The sequence below is a fragment of the Myxine glutinosa genome, chromosome 10 (genome assembly GCF_964187855.1).
Source record: "Myxine glutinosa chromosome 10, kmMyxGlut1.1, whole genome shotgun sequence".
Taxonomy (NCBI): domain Eukaryota; kingdom Metazoa; phylum Chordata; class Myxini; order Myxiniformes; family Myxinidae; genus Myxine; species Myxine glutinosa.
In genome coordinates, this window is record NC_136270.1 from 48,065,840 (window position 1) to 48,083,580 (window position 17,741).

Sequence of the window (17,741 nt, forward strand, 5' to 3'; positions counted from 1 at the left end):
AATAGTGCGCAACAAAATGAGTCATGTTTTCTCACACGAGCTAACACCATGATATGTTTATTAACACAAGTTAAGATCATGGCATGTTTCTTGACATGAGCTAACACCGTGACATGTTTACTAACAGGAGCGAACACCGTGACATGTTTACGAACAGAAGCAAACACCATTACATGTTTCCTGACATGAGGGAACACCATGACATGTTAGCTAACACAAACTAAAACATGTTTCCTCACATGAGCAAACACAGTGACATGTTTCTTGACATGAGCTAACACCGTGACATGTTTACTGATGCAAGCTAACACCGTGACATGTTTACTGATGCAAGCTAACACCGTGACATGTTTACTGATAGAAGCTAACACCATGACATGTTTACTGATACAAGCTAACACCATGACATGTTTACTGATACAACCTAACACCATGACATGTTTAGTGATGCTACCTAACACCATGACATGTTTACTGATACAAGCTAACACCATGACATGTTTACTGATACAAGCTAACACTGTGCCATGTTTACTGATACAAGCTAACACCATGACATATTTACTGATACAACCTAACACCATGACATGTTTACTGATACAAGCTAACACCATGACATGTTTACTGATACAAGCTAACACCGTGACATGTTTACTGATAGAAGCTAACACCATGACATGCTTACTGATACAAGCTAACACCATGACATGTTTACTGATACAACCTAACACCATGACATGTTTAGTCATGCAACCTAACACCATGACATGTTTACTGATACAAGCTAACACCGTGACATGTTTACTGATACGAGCTAACATCGTGACATGTTTACTGATACAAGCGAACACCATGACATGTTTATTGATACAAGCTAACACCGTGACATGTTTACTGATACAAGCCAACACCATGACATGTTTACTGATACAAGCTAAAACCATGACATGTTTACTGATACAAGCTAACACCGTGACATGTTTACTGATACAATCTAACACCGTGACATGTTTACTGATACAAGCTAACACCGTTACATGTTTACTGATACAAGCTAACACCATGACATGTTTACTGATACAAGCTAACACCGTGACATGTTTACTGATACAAGCTAACACCGTGACATGTTTACTGATACAATCTAACACCGTGACATGTTTACTGATACAAGCTAACACCGTGACATGTTTACTGATACAAGCTAACACTGTGACATGTTTACTGATACAAGCTAACACCGTGACATGTTTACTGATACAAGCTAACACCGTTACATGTTTACTGATACAAGCTAACAATGTGACATGTTTACTGATACAATCTAACACCGTGACATGTTTACTGATACAAGCTAACACTGTGACATGTTTACTGATACAATCTAACACCGTGACATGTTTACTGATACACGCTAACACCGTTACATGTTTACTGATACAAGCTAACACTGTGACATGTTTACTGATACAATCTAACACCGTGACATGTTTACTGATACAAGCTAACACCATGACATGTTTACTGATACAAGCGAACACCGTAACATGTTTACCGATACAAGCTAACACCATGACATGTTTACTGATACAAGCTAACACCATGACATGTTTACTGATGCAAGCTAACACTGTAACATGTTTACTGATACAAGCTAACACCGTGACATGTTTACTGATACAAGCTGACACCGTGACATGTTTACTGATACAAGCTAACACCGTGACATGTTTACTGATACAAGCTAACACCGTGATATGTTTACTGATACAATCTAACACCGTGACATGTTTACTGATACAAGCTAACACCGTGACATGTTTACTGATACAAGCAAACACCGTGACATGTTTACTGATACAAGCTAACACCGTGACATGTTTACTGATACAAGCTGACACCGTGACATGTTTACTGATACAAGCTAACACCGTGACATGTTTACTGATGTAAGCTAACACCACGACATGTTTACTGATGCAAGCTAACACCGCGACATGTTTACGGACACGATCGAACACTGTGTCATATTTTGTAACACGAGCTAACACCGTCATGTTTTCTAACATGAGCTAACGCCGTGTCATGCTTTCTAACATGCACGAACACTCTGATGTATTCTCGCATGATCTAATACCTTAACATGTGTTCTAACAAGACCAAATATCATGACATGTTTTCTAACATGACCTCATATCATGACATGCATTCTAACATGACCTCATACTGTGACATGAACTAACACTGTGACCACAGGCAGCTTCAGGAACAGGCCTGGTGTTCATTGCTTTCACACAAGCCATGGTCAACATGCCTGTTCCCCAGCTGTGGGCTATTCTTTTCTTCACCATGCTCTTCATGCTGGGACTTTCCTCCATGTTTGGCTACATCGAAGCTTTGCTCACTCCTCTTCTCGATCTCAAAATCTTTCCACATTCCTGGCCTAAAGAGGCAGTTCAAGGTGCGTGCCATAGGTCGAAGCTAATTTTAAAAAGTTTTTTTTTAATGCAGACAACTTATCCACAATTTCTTTGTCCCACTTCAGATAGTAAACAGAAAAACCTAAAAATCTAAGTCATACTTTGAATTCTGGGGTTCAGTAGTTCCACTCTGTTCATTCATCATGGTCGAGTTGGTCAAGTTGGTTCATCATGGACAAGTTGAAATGGTCGAGTTTATTTGAGAACAACCTCAAGCATTCTACGTATTTCTGCTGTGGAAGGAAAAAGAAATATTTGTGCTAAAATAACCCTGCGAGCCATGATGAAACAGGAGTTTCCTGATGCCATTTATTTTTTGCAGCCAGCTGGCTCTTTTACAGCGCATCGCAAATGATAGCAGAAACATTATCAACGGTCGTACTGCGACTACACTCTAGATAACGCAATCACAATATCAGATTATTTGTAACAAATCCACAGCAAACTTGACATGAAGCCTCCATGAAACCTTTAATGTATGGGAAGCCCTCCTTGAATACAAACCACATTCTGACCATTCACTTGTCCGGATACCTAAGAGGAACATCTGGTAAACGTCTTCCATTACGAGTTACATTCAACGATTTATCAAGAAAGGAGTGGTTTACAATTATTGGTGCTAATTTATTTATTTTAGATCCCTTTGTAACTGATTTTGTTTTGTGATTTGTTTTGTGAATGGTTTATTTATTTATTTTTTCAAACATTCTTTGTTTTGCGACAATTCATTGGCCTGATACTTTTTTGTTCAATGAATCGAGGAAGACGTTTCATAGTTTGGAAATATATTTATTAGTGCTTATATGTCTTCTATTTGGAGTTAGAAGCCATTGTATTTATTATGCTCGACAAAAATAATAGGTATTGACTCCTTCTCATGCTTTACCCTTCCACCAATGCTTCATTCATTCCCACTCTCTCTCCACTCCTATACACAACCCTACCATCCTCTCTCTCTCCTTCATCCTCACCTCTATGCTTTATATTCTTAATTTCAATTTGATCAATATTGGCCATCATCCATAAACCACCCGCCCAGACCTCCAACCATCTCTGCATAGAAAAATAAATAATTAAATAAATTGATAAATGGCTTGATGAGGAAAATTTGGATTCAAACATACAACATTTACAAAGTAAATCTAAATAGTCATATTAAAGTACAAAATTATCGTTCCTCTCTCGTAAAGAGTACATTGCTGTGAATGTCACCATTGGCTTTGGGGCGCATGGCTGTGTCGCTGATGCAGCGCCCCCTGTAGGTCATGGCAGGAATTTGAAATTTCGTTCAAGGTGCTGGCGCTAGCTCAACTACTCATCACGATGGGCACTAACTAATGCCGGCAGACGGGACAACCCGTTTAACGTCCATCCGAGGGACGGCACACACACGGATGCCTCACCCTGCCTGTGAAACACAAGGTTGACAGTTTATAGTTGGGTCGGGATTCATACTTGTACCCAGGCTAGATAGCTAAGTGTGCATACATCTAGGCCATCCTGCCAGCCCAAGTACAAAATTATGTAAATGTTTGAGCCTATCTTACTGGCAAGTATCAGAAAGATGTATGAAGAAATAAAACACAGATTTAATTATGCTTTTCCAAAACACCTGTGCACAATGTACAGGCCTGGAGATGCACAATGTACACAGGATGTACACAATGTACACAAAACAATGCACAGGCCTGGAGGAAAGATTCTGCCGTCAATAAAAGGTGAGGCCAGACCACACCCATCCCTGCCCCACTTCCGCCCTTCACAATATCTTCAGGTCCCTGGTTATAAATTCATTATTTTGAACATTTGAACCCGAGGGCCCCGTGGGTGATGGTACAGAGGGAAATGTCAAATGGAACAAAAGGAACTGTTTTTGAAAATGCAATATATAACAGAATCTAAAGTAGAGAATATAAGGTTAGAAAGGAGCAGGGATTGGGAGCAGGTATCATCCGACCTTTACTCGACAGGTTGTCTCAATGAAATGTATCCACACTTTAATATTTCAGAAAGATTAATGAAACAGCAGATAGAGGACCTAATATTTTGTGAAAATGGAGCCTAATGTTACAGAAAGACATAAACATGAACCTGAGAGATCATGTTACATCTTTCTAGCAGGTGTCACGTGACTATCTTTTAAAATGCTGTAATTTATCACGTGACGCGGCAGTGACGTTTAACGGTTTTCATCCAGTCACGCCATGGCGCTCACTGTGGAAGAACGCATGTTTCTCGTCGAACATTACACCAAGAACATATCCTTAGGCACGTGCGATTTGGTCTCTTCCGAAGACAGAAGCCTCTTCCGGAAGATTGCTTTGCGCCGAACAGGCGGAAGAGAAGCAAAATGGCGGCCAAACATGTATTACTCGCGCTCATGATGGAAGAATTAGACAAAGATGACACGACATCACAAGTTGATGCAAATATCCAGATTGTGTTTTCACTTGCAAGTTTTGCTGCGTAAGTATAACCAGCAGCGTTTCTCCGTGACTGAAATTAGGCGAGGCCATTTTGTTTTCGAAGAGCCCGCGCCTCTTCTGCTGGATTTTTGGAAGAGGCAGAAGAGCTTCCGAGAAGAGAAGAGTCCAAATCGAACGACCGGAAGAGTCTTCCGGAAGTCTCTTCCTCTTCCAAAAGTGCAAATCGCACGCGCCTCTTTAGGGAATGTCAAATTGCACAAGTCACTTTGGTAGTCGTACGAAACCTTCAATTCAGTGATATGGAAACTGGTGAAGCAGTTCAGAGAAACAGTCTGCGTGAAAGTTAAAAAGCGCATGCGCCAGCCAAGGGTCGTTACGCCAGAGAAAATGTATGAAGTGCGGAAAAGGATGGAAGCGAGCACGAAGAAATCTCCGAGACGTCCAGCACAACAAGCTCACTGTTCATATTCCAGTGCAAGGAAGGCGGTCAAGACACTCAAACTTTGTCCCTACAAAATTCATGCAGGTAATTAAGTGTGTGGATCATATCACGTCTTTATGTAACATGAGGCAACATTTACGCAAAACATTAGGTTCCTAGCTGATATCGTTTTTTGTGTATGGGAATTATTTAGGGTCCTCCAAGAAAAACAAGACCGAAAGTCTAACAGCGGCGTAGCTGGGCTTGTATAATATTATAAACCACAACCACACATGATTCGCTTTTTAAACAGTCGCTAATGCTGTTTATAACATTAAACAAAGAAATTTGGAGGAATGTCGACATCCGTGAGTTAAGTTTTACTTGCAGGACAGAGGGAAGATCTACTGTAATCTAGATTATACCCCACCAGGGTTGGGTATGTACCGTTTTGTTGGAAGAGACGTAACGCCGATGCTTTCGATATTTGATGATCATTTTAACAATCGGTTTGTTTGTGTTTCACACTGAATGAAAAACGTAAAGGTAAAGCATGGCGATTGTGATGTATGACAGGTTCGACGATATGTTCGGCATGAACGGCATATAAATCAAAATGGCGGAGTGTGGAGAGTCAGCCGCGCATCGCCGTAATGACATCAGACGCAATCACATCACCCTGTCATGTGACCAGATCCTCCGCTCTGATTGGTGTACGTTTGAGGGGACATACGTACATACATACATACATACATACATACAGATGGACAAACCCTGTTCGAGACGGCTTTGCCCTCTGGGCTACGCCCTAAAAAAATCATCACCCTCTGTAACCCGTGTGCAGTGGCCAATGTGTCATGCCTGTGTATGGCACTTGCTGCGTAGTGAGTAGGCTTCGATTTGTTGCATTCACTGTATGTTTCACATTATAGGTAGGACCCAGTTGAAATGTCTGATTGCACGTGTGTGTGTGCAGTACTCAAGGTGTCAGTCTTTGCGGTACACATAGTGTTATGGTCCATGTGCAGTATATGATGTATAAAGCTTCTTGTGCATGATCTACATAATCCCTCCTGCATGCACCACCCCTCCATGTGTCCCACAGCATTGGTTTGTTTGGTGTTTATGCTACTTGCACTGACGTTCACTCAAGGATCAGGAAATTACTGGCTCTCTGTTTTCAACGACTTTGCAGGCTCCGTGCCACTCTTATTTATTACACTGCTGGAAGTCCTCATTGTTGTCCACGTTTATGGATTTGAAAGGTAACAACTACAATCTTTGATTTCTGCATCACTTATTGGTGTAATCCATGGAAGGAATGACTTTTATAACCTCGTTTACACATTTTAAACAGTTAAATGATTCAATTTGATAATGGTTGAAAATAAAAATACGTGCTCGATTCCCAAATATCACAATTGACGTCCTACTGTATTAAATAAGACAATTCCCTGTATGTGTAGATGATTGTATATCTGACAATCATATAAAAATCAGCGCTGGCCCGGTCTCTACCAAGTTTATCATATGTGTTGGTAGTACCCAGGGTTAGGTCATGGGCACAAAAAAGTCCCTCCCCCACTTGTGGGAGGGAGTGGGTGGGGGTGGTTAACTTGTCAATGTCTCTTCACTCTCTGCAGCAGGCAGAAGCCTCCTCACTCTGTGCAGACCTGGATAAAATAACAAACTGATCCAACAAGTGGAACATGTCTTTCAATCCTGACGAATCTCACACTCTCACTGCGTCTCTCCGAAAAGACCGTCTGGAAAACCCTCCCATCTACTTTCTCAACAATCCTCTCGAAGACGTTCTGTCACCCAAGCTTTTGGGTCTCATTTTCTGTCAAGATCTTTCCTAGGAAAACCACATTTCCAAGCTAAAAACCAAAGCCAGTCGCCGACTGGGCATCCTCCGTCGTGCGAAGTCCTTCCTTGGCACATCTGAGCTCCTCACCACATACAAGGCTTTCATCCGCAGCTCAATGGAATACTGCTCTCCCCTCTGGGCTGGTGCTCCTGCCTCACACCTAGCTCGGCTTCACGCGGTTGAAACCAAAGCTTTCAGAATCATTGGAATCTCCCGAGATGAAGCTGATTCCGAGGACCTTTCACTTACTCACCGCAGGCAGGTTGGTGGGCTACCCTCTCCTACCGACTCCTCTCCGGCCTTGCTCCCCCTGTTCTGTCTGTGCTCTGTCCCCCAAATAGTCCTTGAGGAGGCACAACATCTCCCAGCAACCCTCTTATGGTGAAACTACCAAAATCACGACTCTCTGCTCACCTTCACTCCTTCATTCCTCTTTTCTCTCACCTCTGGAACAAACTCCCCCACTCCCTTCAATCCCTCTCCTCCCTCCAGGTCGTCAAATCAGCTGTTCACCACCATCTCTTATCTTCCCCCAATCCAAAACCTTGATCTTTTCTACCCCTGTAAATACACCCCAAATACACCTCCTTCGTTTTGTTGTGTTTGTTATTCTGTCTGTCTGTTTGTCACCGGCCTACAGGTCACAATTCTAAACCAATCGTCATGAAACTTCACTAAGTTGTAGAGGTCGTCACAATTGAGAAGGCTATTGATTTTGAGGTCAAATGTCATCTGGAGGTCAAATTCCTAAAATAGCCATTTTTAATCCGATTGACTTGTAAATTGAACCGCATTTGTATATTGAGTCACTAAATTGGAAAACCAACTATTTGAGGTCAAAAGGTTAAAGGTCAACTCAAGGTCAAACTTCCAAAATCATCCATTTTCATCTGAAAAATCATCAATTTTCATCCTATTGGTCAAGGTTTGATCAAGATCGTCAATTTTGATCTTGATGAAATGGACAATTTGCTGGATCAATTGCAACCTTTTTTCGGGGGGGCTGGGGGGGTGGGGAGGGTGGAATTTGCAAGTTTCGTGCCCTGCATGACATCTCCTTGTTTGTTTGTCTGTGTACAAGATATCTCAAAAAGTTATGGACGGATTGAGATGAAATTAGGCAGAGGGGTACTGTATTTGACAAGGAAGCAATTATTATATTTTGGTGAAGATCCGGATTCGGATGCGGCTAGTAGAAGTTTTTAAAGTGATTATTCACCATTGGGAGATAGCGCCAAAATGATATGTCGCAGTATATCTCAAAAGGTTGTGGACGGATTTGGACGAAACTTGGTGGACATGTGTGTGTGTGTGTGACAAGGACTAATCGATTCGGTTTTGGTAAAGATCTGAATATGAATGTGGATTCGGATACGATAATTATTTAATTATCAAGTGATTCTTCATCATTGAGTGATCGGGCTAAAATCGATACATCGCACGCACGATATCTCAAAAGGTTATGGACGGGTTTGGACGAAACTTTGTGGACCGGTTGGTTGTCTGACAAGGACGAACCGATTCGATTTTGGTGAAGATCTGAAAATGGATTTGGATACAATAATTATTTAATTTTTAAGTGATTCTTCATCATTGAGAGATCAGGTGAAAACGATATATAACATGATATTTAAAAAAGTTATGGACAAGTTATGATTAAACTTGGTGGACGAGTTGGTTAGGTGACAAGAACAAGGTGATTAGATTTTGGTTCAGGTCCGAATCCAGATCCGGCCTATCAGTGGGATACCAAACAAACTGTTCAGCCTGGCGGAGGTGTGCGCTCTACCGAGTGCTGTTCTAGGTATATGTTCTGTGTTGGCTCTTACACGAGCTTCGACTTGGTATACAGTACACACAAAAAAAATGCTCCAGAAGGGAGCAGTTGTTCTAGTGTATTCAGATACAACACTTTTACAACATTTTACTAAGTAAGAAAATAAAACTTAAAATATGTCGACAATTTGACTTGTAGAAGACGATTATGCTTTGTACAATTACTCCCCTTGTCCGACTCCCCCCATATCCAACAGGATGGTGCAGTGGTATCAAACCCAGACGAGACAACATTTACCTCTGAACTGTCTTACCTTGGTTCAATACAGGATCTGACCATAAACTGTCAGGTTGGTGCTTCCCAGACAGGGAATTGAATCACAAAATGCACCATCTGTCAGATGGACAAATAAAGCTGGGTGTCCTATCTGCTGGCATCAGTGGGTAAACAATAAAGTTCCCACGGTGTCTTTCGCAAACAGTAGACGAGTTACAAAATCCTAATCCTGCCTAAACTGCTAGTAGTAAGTGGTCTCTGTTCTTATGAAGTGTACCTTGACACAAGTTTGCTTTCTCTCTCAGTATGGCTGCTGTCTGGGCATCTGTTCCGATACTATAAACAAGTTCACACACACAGACTGTTCACTTGTCATATGTGAACAAACGCCTTGGCTACAAATGGCAACCCTAACATAACATCCGCCCTCTCCCTCCCCCGACTAGCCCTTCCTGGGTTACTCAAATGCAGAGCATAAGGCCCCCATGAAGTCATCTACATATTATATATGGAAGGAAAGGTTTGGGGACACCTTGAGAAAGCTAAGGAAAAGGGAGAATGGTGGGAAGAAGGCAGCAAATTGAGAGTACAGGAATTTGGGAGGAAGACAAGAAAAGGAAAAAAAGAGGACCATTTAAATATATGTACTAGCAGAAGTACCCGGCATTGCCAGGCGGGGGAAGGGAGGGGAAGGGGAGGGGAACGGGGGGGGAGGGGAGAAGAGGGGGGAGGGGAGAAGAGGGGGGAGGGGGAGGAGGAGAGGGGAGAAGAGGGGGGTGGGGAGGGGGGGGAAAGGGGGGAGGGGAGGGGGGGTGGAGGGGAGGGGGCAGGGGGAGGGGAGGGGGAGGGGGGAGGAGTGGGGGAGGGGGGAGTCAAGTCGGAAGTCATTGTCGTCAATTGAATGTCGCATTTATTTTTTATTCCCTGTCAAATGGCATTGGTCCCGTATTCCGAACCCGGAAGTCGGAAGTCATTGTCGTCAAAGTCGAAAAATTAACGTTACGAAATACGCTGAAGACGTCATAATTTTAAAACCTGAAGGTTTTTTAAACATTTAATGTGTGCTGTAGTTTCTCTGGGACGTACTGATTCCGAATATGAAGTTGAAAAATTAACGTTACGAAATACGCTGAAGACGTCATAATTTTAAAACCTGAAGGTTTTTTAAACATTTAATGTGTGCTGTAGTTTCTCTGGGACGTACTGATTCCGAATATGAAGTTGAAAAATTAACGTTCCGAAATACGCTGATGACGTCATAATTTTAAAACGCGACGTTTTTTAAATTTTAATGTGTGCTGTAGTTGCTCTGAGACGTACTGATTCCGAATATGCCTTTGGTTTTATTCTGCGATGAGTAGTTCTCGAGTTATAAGAGGACAAACAAACAAACATACTTTACTGCTTTACTGCTTTATATATATAGATGAATATATATTGTTACGGACACGACTTAGATGTTATGATGGGCCGAGCGGAATGGCCGCCGTGTTCGCACAGTTTACCCGATTCCACCCGACGTTGACCAAATCGCGCTATGCTAAATCAATGAAGGAAAGGACACAACGGCTGGGATAAATGAAACGACACAAGGGGTACAGTTCTCAAGACCTCCGGAGGAGGATATAATTGGTGGTGCAGAAAAGGGGTAGATTACAAGGTAAGAGGTAAAGCACAGAAAAGATGGGCACTTAGTTACAGTCTTATCTATCCCCGACAGACCACAGACAAACGGAACAAGACTGACTTACACAGGGATTGATGGCAGGGAAGGACAGGCAGTCGATAGCACAAGGTGCACCTTGGCTCAGGGGCAGAATCAAACACGGTCCGGTCCAGAGATGCGGGGAGGTATTGCAGCGCTCGGAGGTGGCGTCTCTCTTCCTTCAAGTCCAGCGCGCATCTGACGTCACCTCCCTCTTCCTGCGCATGCTCAGCGGGGAGTGACACGCCCTCGGCTCATTGGCCCCGCCCCAGATGGGATCGGTCCGCCGCTTCTATTGGGTGCGGGGGGGTTACCAGGCTCCGCCCTTGACGAGGAGCTGACAGCGAGCCCCTACGTGGTAACCCCGTCGAGCACATGTTCGATGGCGGCTAACCAAGCCGGAGTGAGGACGCGCACTCCCCGCGCCGCCGCCGTTGTTGTTGCTGTTGTTGTTGTTGTTGTTGCTGAATCGTGAGGAAAAGCTGCGGGGAGGTATTGGGAGGTCCTAAACTTCCTAACAGTGCCATACAATCACATTCTGGTGCAACGAAGAGTCAGAATTAATGGAAACGAGTCCTTAACTGACATAGACTAAGAATAACTAGCAAGATGTCCTATAGTTGTCTACGTGAGATGCGGTGGACCTGGATGCGACATTTAATGGGGGAAATAGGGGAAGGTCGGGTCTACAGAGTGTTGTTTACAGAAAATGGGACGAGGGAATGGGGGATTGGGGATAGTTGGGAAGTATGGAGGAAATAGGGGAATATTTACAAGCGGATATGGATGGATGCCAATCTCATATCCACAACAATATTTAGGGTGGGCTTCAAAAAATCAAAATGCAGATTTTCTCCGGGACATGGTCTATGTTTGTTCCTTTTAGTGTCAAAGGAAACCACACCAAATTTGAATGGAATCCAATAATATTTAGGGGTGCCACATCAGTGATGAATTTTCCCCCATGCAAAAATAGGAATTCCCATTTTTTGGGCTGTATATACACAAAATAAATACATAATTATATATATACATTAAATATAATATTAAAAATAAATATATAGTAAATATACATTAAATAATAATAATATATATTATATTATACATTATATATACAATTATACGATAGACAATTATACAAATATAGACAAATATAATACATTAAATAATATATTAAAAATAAATATAATATATTAAAATTTAAATATAATAAATAAATATATAGTTATACAATATATATACATTATAATTAAATATACATTAAATTTATACATAAAATATACATTAAATAATAAATATACATAAATACACATTATACATTATATATATAGTTATATACAATATATTATACATACAGTTTTGAGACTTCCTATGATCACTATCTGGGCAATTTTCATGCATGTTTTGTACAGATTCCCGGGGTCAGGGGTACGCTTTTTTAGTGTGTAATATGGAGGCCTAACTTATTGACTGTGGCTCTTTTGTAGAGAGTGACCCTGTGGAGTAAGAATTAACAGGATTTTACCCACATTCTTGCGTATTTTGCAGATATGGCATGTGCTAGTACCAGTGTTTCATTGAAAACTCGGGCTCAGGATAATGTGTATCTCATTGGGTCCACTTCTGGAGATGCCATCAAAGGTGCCAAGCTCCCGACTGTGCATCAATCTCTTGTCCTGTTTTTCCATCACCTGAAGAAGGAGAATCGCACTGCCCGGGAGAGTGCAACCCTCACCATTGAAGAGGTTGTGAAGTTCTGGGAAAAAGCTCACCTACCTACAACGACGAAGCAGCACTGCATCCATCGTTTGGAGAGGCTATATGAAGAATGGAGGAGCCTCCAAAAAGGTGCAAAGCGGGGTGGTGCGACCCAAGAGAAAAAGGAAGCATCCTTCAAGGCCTCCTTGGAGAAGACGTTTGATCTTAGGCATGCAGATTCGGAGGCCATAATCACCAACCCCGAGGACAGGAAGTTTCTTCACGATCAATTCTCAGAGAGGAAGGCTTCAATGGGATCTGCAGACACTGTGTTGGAAGCAAAAACGAAGCGAAAGAAAGAAAGGGAAGAAAAGGAGAAGACTAAGGCAGAGGAGGAAAATAAGAGACAGGAAATGGTCATGAAGGGTGCTACTGCTATGGAAGTCACAGACTCAGACTCTGACTCTGAGACCACGGCACAGGCTGGTTCTTCATCATCTGATGGTGGGATATCTCGTCCCAAGAAAAGAAGGCCTATCAACATTGTCACTCCTGAAGTCGCAGTTTGAACAAATCAATCAGAAGATGGCTCAGGCAGCCTTGAAGGCACTTGGCCGCCACACGTGGTACATGAGCCCAGTACTAGTGGCATTTGCATTCTTTGACACCAGAATTGACAAAGAAAGCAAGATCAATATGATTGAAGCATTGAAAAATGACGGTGAAAACCCCTCTCCAAAGAGACCAGCTATCAAACGAGGAACTGCCCTGTCAATCGCTGGCCTCATAACAAAACACACCAAGCATTTCTTCAGCATCCTAGGGACCCCAACTGATTGGATGGATAGGGATCCTGGTTCATGGGAGCAAGAAACCAGCTTTCAGGAAGCAAAGAAAGCCGCCAGTGGCTTAGTCGTGGTGAACGACAGGGCAGAAAGGGGTGTCGCATTGATACAAGACTACAATAAGCTCCTTACAAAGGATGAAGAGCAAAAGCAAGCTCTGCTCCAAGTTGTTGCTGCTCACAGGAAGATGTACCCCGATGCCAGGAAGGCAACAGTGGTGAAACAGGCCCAGAAATAGGAGTTACATTTCTCATTATATTTGGGTTTTTTAATATTATGTGATATGGTGTCTCTTCATTTTATGAACTGAACATTTGGATTGTTATCATTGAATTTGAGTTTTCATAGCAATATAGTGCTATTTGTGCAGCTATTGTAACTTGTGTTTGCTAGAATACAAAGAAAGTGAGTGGAGGGTGGATTTTCATAAAACAAACTTCTGGTTTTGCTTTCGATCCATATATAGAAAAGTTTTGTAGACACCTTTAGTTTGAAGGCTGATGTGGCACCCCTAAATAAAATCTGATTGCTTTCATATTTGGTGTCTTTTCATTTTGGAACAAAAGGAACAACATAAAGCCTTGTCCCAGTAAATATTTAAAAAAATTTATTTTGAGCACCACCCTAATATATATATATATATATGACGATTCCACACTGCAATTTTTGGGTGTTGGTTTGTGCTGTCGGCCTGTAGAGATCCATCCCTGGTCAGTTTCCGATGAAAGCAAGTGGACTTTTGTCAAGTTCCTCATCACTCTAACCACTAACATTTAAAGAGACAGTTGTTACGGTGATAAGAAATTCACATGGCACATGTGTGTGTCCTTTGGCAATGGTGGGAGTGTGACAATCTCAACTCAGACAGTCTGTTTTCCTTGTGCCAAAATCCCGCAGGTTAAGCAAAGACATGGAATTCATGATTGGCCACAGACCTAACTTGTTCTGGAAAGCAACCATATGTTTTATCAGCCCCTTGATGCTGTTTGTCGTATTAGTGGCCTACATTGTGGACCAGGCAACGAGCACCCTAACATACCAGGCTTGGAACCCACAGTCGGTAAGTTCTGTTTTGTAATTGCAATCCTTTGAACTTGAATATTTGTTTTTGTCATGTACTTTTTGTAATATTTGTAATGTAAATGTAATTTTTATTTGATGCACCATATTATTTATAGAGCATCGGTGCTGCCAAGGAAGTTTGTGGGTGGTTTGTTATACCGGGTAGTTTGCTGATGTGGCATTGTTTGTACGTGCCCTATCCTTTTAAATGCTGAGCTTCAAGCAAGTAAGCAGCACGTACGATTTTTAACCTCTCGTGGGACTCTGCCAGGGTTTGAACCACCAACCTCCCATCTAGTCGGGCAGATAGGTGTAACAATTGTGGGTTTATACGTACAAGCATGAAATTTGGCACAGTCATAGATAATAGTCTAATGAATAATTCCAGATATGGACCCACCGCGAAAACGTCCTATGGTAGCCGTGGCGGCCATTTTACAAAATGGCCGCTTTTAGTCTAGTGGCTAGACTATGCACGATGGGTGACTGTCCACATTCGAGACATGATGAGTCTTAGCAAGTCACACCCAGATATTGCTACTGAATTCACCAATGGCAAATTCACAGTTCACAAGACAAAACGACTTTTCTCATCTATGGCCATTGACCAGGCTCATGAGCAAAATAACGCTGCTGTGAAGAGTGACGGTGGTGCTGTTGGACTCACTCAAAATCCAAATGCTCTTAGAAGATGGATGGTGGCTGGGCCGGAACTGGTTAGAATGACTACCGAGTTTGAAGCATCCATGGAGGGAAGGAAAATAAGGATTAATCAAGACACACGCCACCATGAGCAAACATATAGTTCACAGGTAATCTTTACTCAACATGTCAAACGTCTGGTTGAAGTAATAGAGGAAATGGGAAACCCCTTCCTAGAGGAGAGTACAGACTTGCTGCGGCTGGACACAAGAGACATTGCTGACCCAACTGTTGTTTCTACTGTTCAACAGGCTGAGGAGATAGGTAAGCAACAGTACAAGACCTTCGTAGCAGACCGTCTACTGGAGCGAACCGTACCTCTTACTGAGCCAATAAAGAAGAATAAACTCCCATTGTTTCGTCGATCGTCTCCAAGAGAGAAATCCAAGACAAGTTTGCAAGTAACTTCGCTAAAGAGTGACTGCTCTCTATTCTCAAGACTCTACATTGCGTCTCAAACACGAGATGGTGATCTTGCAGAATTTTTCCGCCATGAAAACCAAGCATGTCCCCCGTCTTTATCTCAGCTTGGGAAGTTACGACTGGGAACCAAATCGGATCTATTGGTGTGTCTAGAGAGTTGCGCAGAGGTCAGAGGTGATGCTCCAAAACCAGATACTGACGTCACTATCCTTGACGGGGCAGTGTTGGTGAACGTTCTGAAACCAGTTGCTGCCAAAACCTTTGATGATTATGCGCTGAAAGTATTCTTGCCACACATACAAGGTCACTTGCAAAGAGCCTGTCGTGTGGATATAGTCTGGGACCAGTACCGTGACAACAGCCTGAAATCTCAAGCCAGGGACAAACGTGGGAAAGGCATTCGATCCACTGTTCTTCCAGGAAATTGGCAGCAGTTCCTGAGAATTGATGCAAACAAAACATTATGGCATATATGTGTATCTAGAGTCATTTCATTAGAACATAAAGAAGCATTTGTGTCGTCCGGTAAAAAATAATCGCCGTCAAAACGGCCATTTTGTAAAATGGCCGCCATGGTTACCATAGGACGTTTTCGCGGTGGGTCCATATCTGGAATTATTCATTAGATTATTATCTATGACTGTGCCAAATTTCATGCTTGTACGTCTAAACCCACAATTCTTATGATGGATACACCTATCTGCCTGACTAGTATTGGTTGTGATTTAGAAATGAACAAAATGGAGTGCCCCTTATGATCCAATGAGGTGCACTCGGTTCTGTTTGATGAAGAAAAGGTTATTATTTTATTCAAGGCAACTTAAAACAAAGTCTGATATTTGGATGAAATTGTATTGCCAAACAGCACTTTAGACTTTTCTGACAATATATGTTTGTTTGTTTGTTTGTTTGTTTCCTTTTTGCCTTGCGGTGTCAGGGTTTATTCCCAAAACCCGAGCTATTGCATTATCCTGCCTGGATGATCTTCATAATCGTAATCATCTCTGGAGCTGGAGCAGTGTTCATCGTGGTCGCGGCCCTCGTGCAGTGCCTAAGGGGAAAAACGAAAAGACCCCACATCCCACCACCTTCTGAGTATGACACAGAATCAGTTCAACCTTAGCCTGGTTGCTTAAAATGAAGCAGATATCCTGTAAGCAAATCAGAAAATCTGTCAGACTTGATGTGTAACAGTTGTTTGATAATCAAACATTAAAGTGGACTGATTATACATATTATTGCTTCTTGAAATTTTGATAAAAGTTTTTCTGTTCAAGATCAATCACCATTTACAATGACAGTTGTACGAGTGACTCGTTTTACTCTGGTTAAGGCAGGTTAATAACTGTTTTAATTTTCACCTCCAAGTCAACTCATTTTACTGATCACCAATAGGGGGACGCGGCATTGCCCCGTGCTGTTCTAATACATTTTTAAGGTATCAAATGGTATTTTTCGGTATTTTAAAGATATCAAATGGTATTTTTCGGTATTTTAAAGATATCAAATGGTATTTTTCGGTATTTTAAAGATATCAAATGGTATTTTTCGGTATTTTAAAGATATCAAATGGTATTTTTCGGTGTTTTTAAGATATCAAATGTGTTTTTTTTCTATTTTATTTGTGGGGGGCCTAAAACACTTCCCTACACACACACTAAATAATGGGCTCGGAGATAATTTAATATTACCGTTCACGTAGCTAAAAAGGCTTAGGCACTATAGAGCGGAAAAAAACGTTTTTTGGATGATGATGAACACTCATTGATGAACCTCTGAAAGTTTGACAAAGATCCGTTTGGCCATCTGAGTAAATGGCGACAACGAGACATCTCTCATAGTATAGATGTCAAAATATGAAATTGATCTTCCCAATCATTTTGTGCAATAAATAAACAATATATAATAATATAATAGAATGTGTGTCAGTCAGTTAATGTATGCATGCATGTATGTGTGTACACTCCACAACTCCACAACCATGAAACCTAGCGGCCTGAAACTTTGCATGCTAAGGGAACTCCAAAGTACGAGTACAAAGAAAATACCAAGGGAA

General features: G+C 41.8%; 1 protein-coding gene across 3 annotated transcripts in view; it reads left to right on the plus strand.

Annotated features, from left to right (window-relative positions):
- Nucleotides 1-16,920, plus strand: part of LOC137434508 (inactive sodium-dependent neutral amino acid transporter B(0)AT3) — a 56,569-nt gene extending 39,649 nt beyond the window's left edge. The window contains exons 10-13 of one of the 3 annotated variants that reach the window (XM_068127597.2): nt 2,257-2,461; nt 6,433-6,592; nt 14,396-14,558; nt 16,623-16,920. In XM_068127597.2, the coding sequence (XP_067983698.2) occupies nt 2,257-2,461; nt 6,433-6,592; nt 14,396-14,558; nt 16,623-16,808 (714 nt within the window). In that variant the 3' untranslated portion in view covers nt 16,809-16,920. Of the gene's footprint in view, nt 1-2,256; nt 2,462-5,903; nt 6,029-6,432; nt 6,593-14,395; nt 14,559-16,622 lie in introns of those variants that run through there. The other 2 variants (XM_068127598.2, XM_068127600.2) reach the window with 2 other exon arrangements.
- Nucleotides 16,921-17,741: the final 821 nt, after the last annotated feature.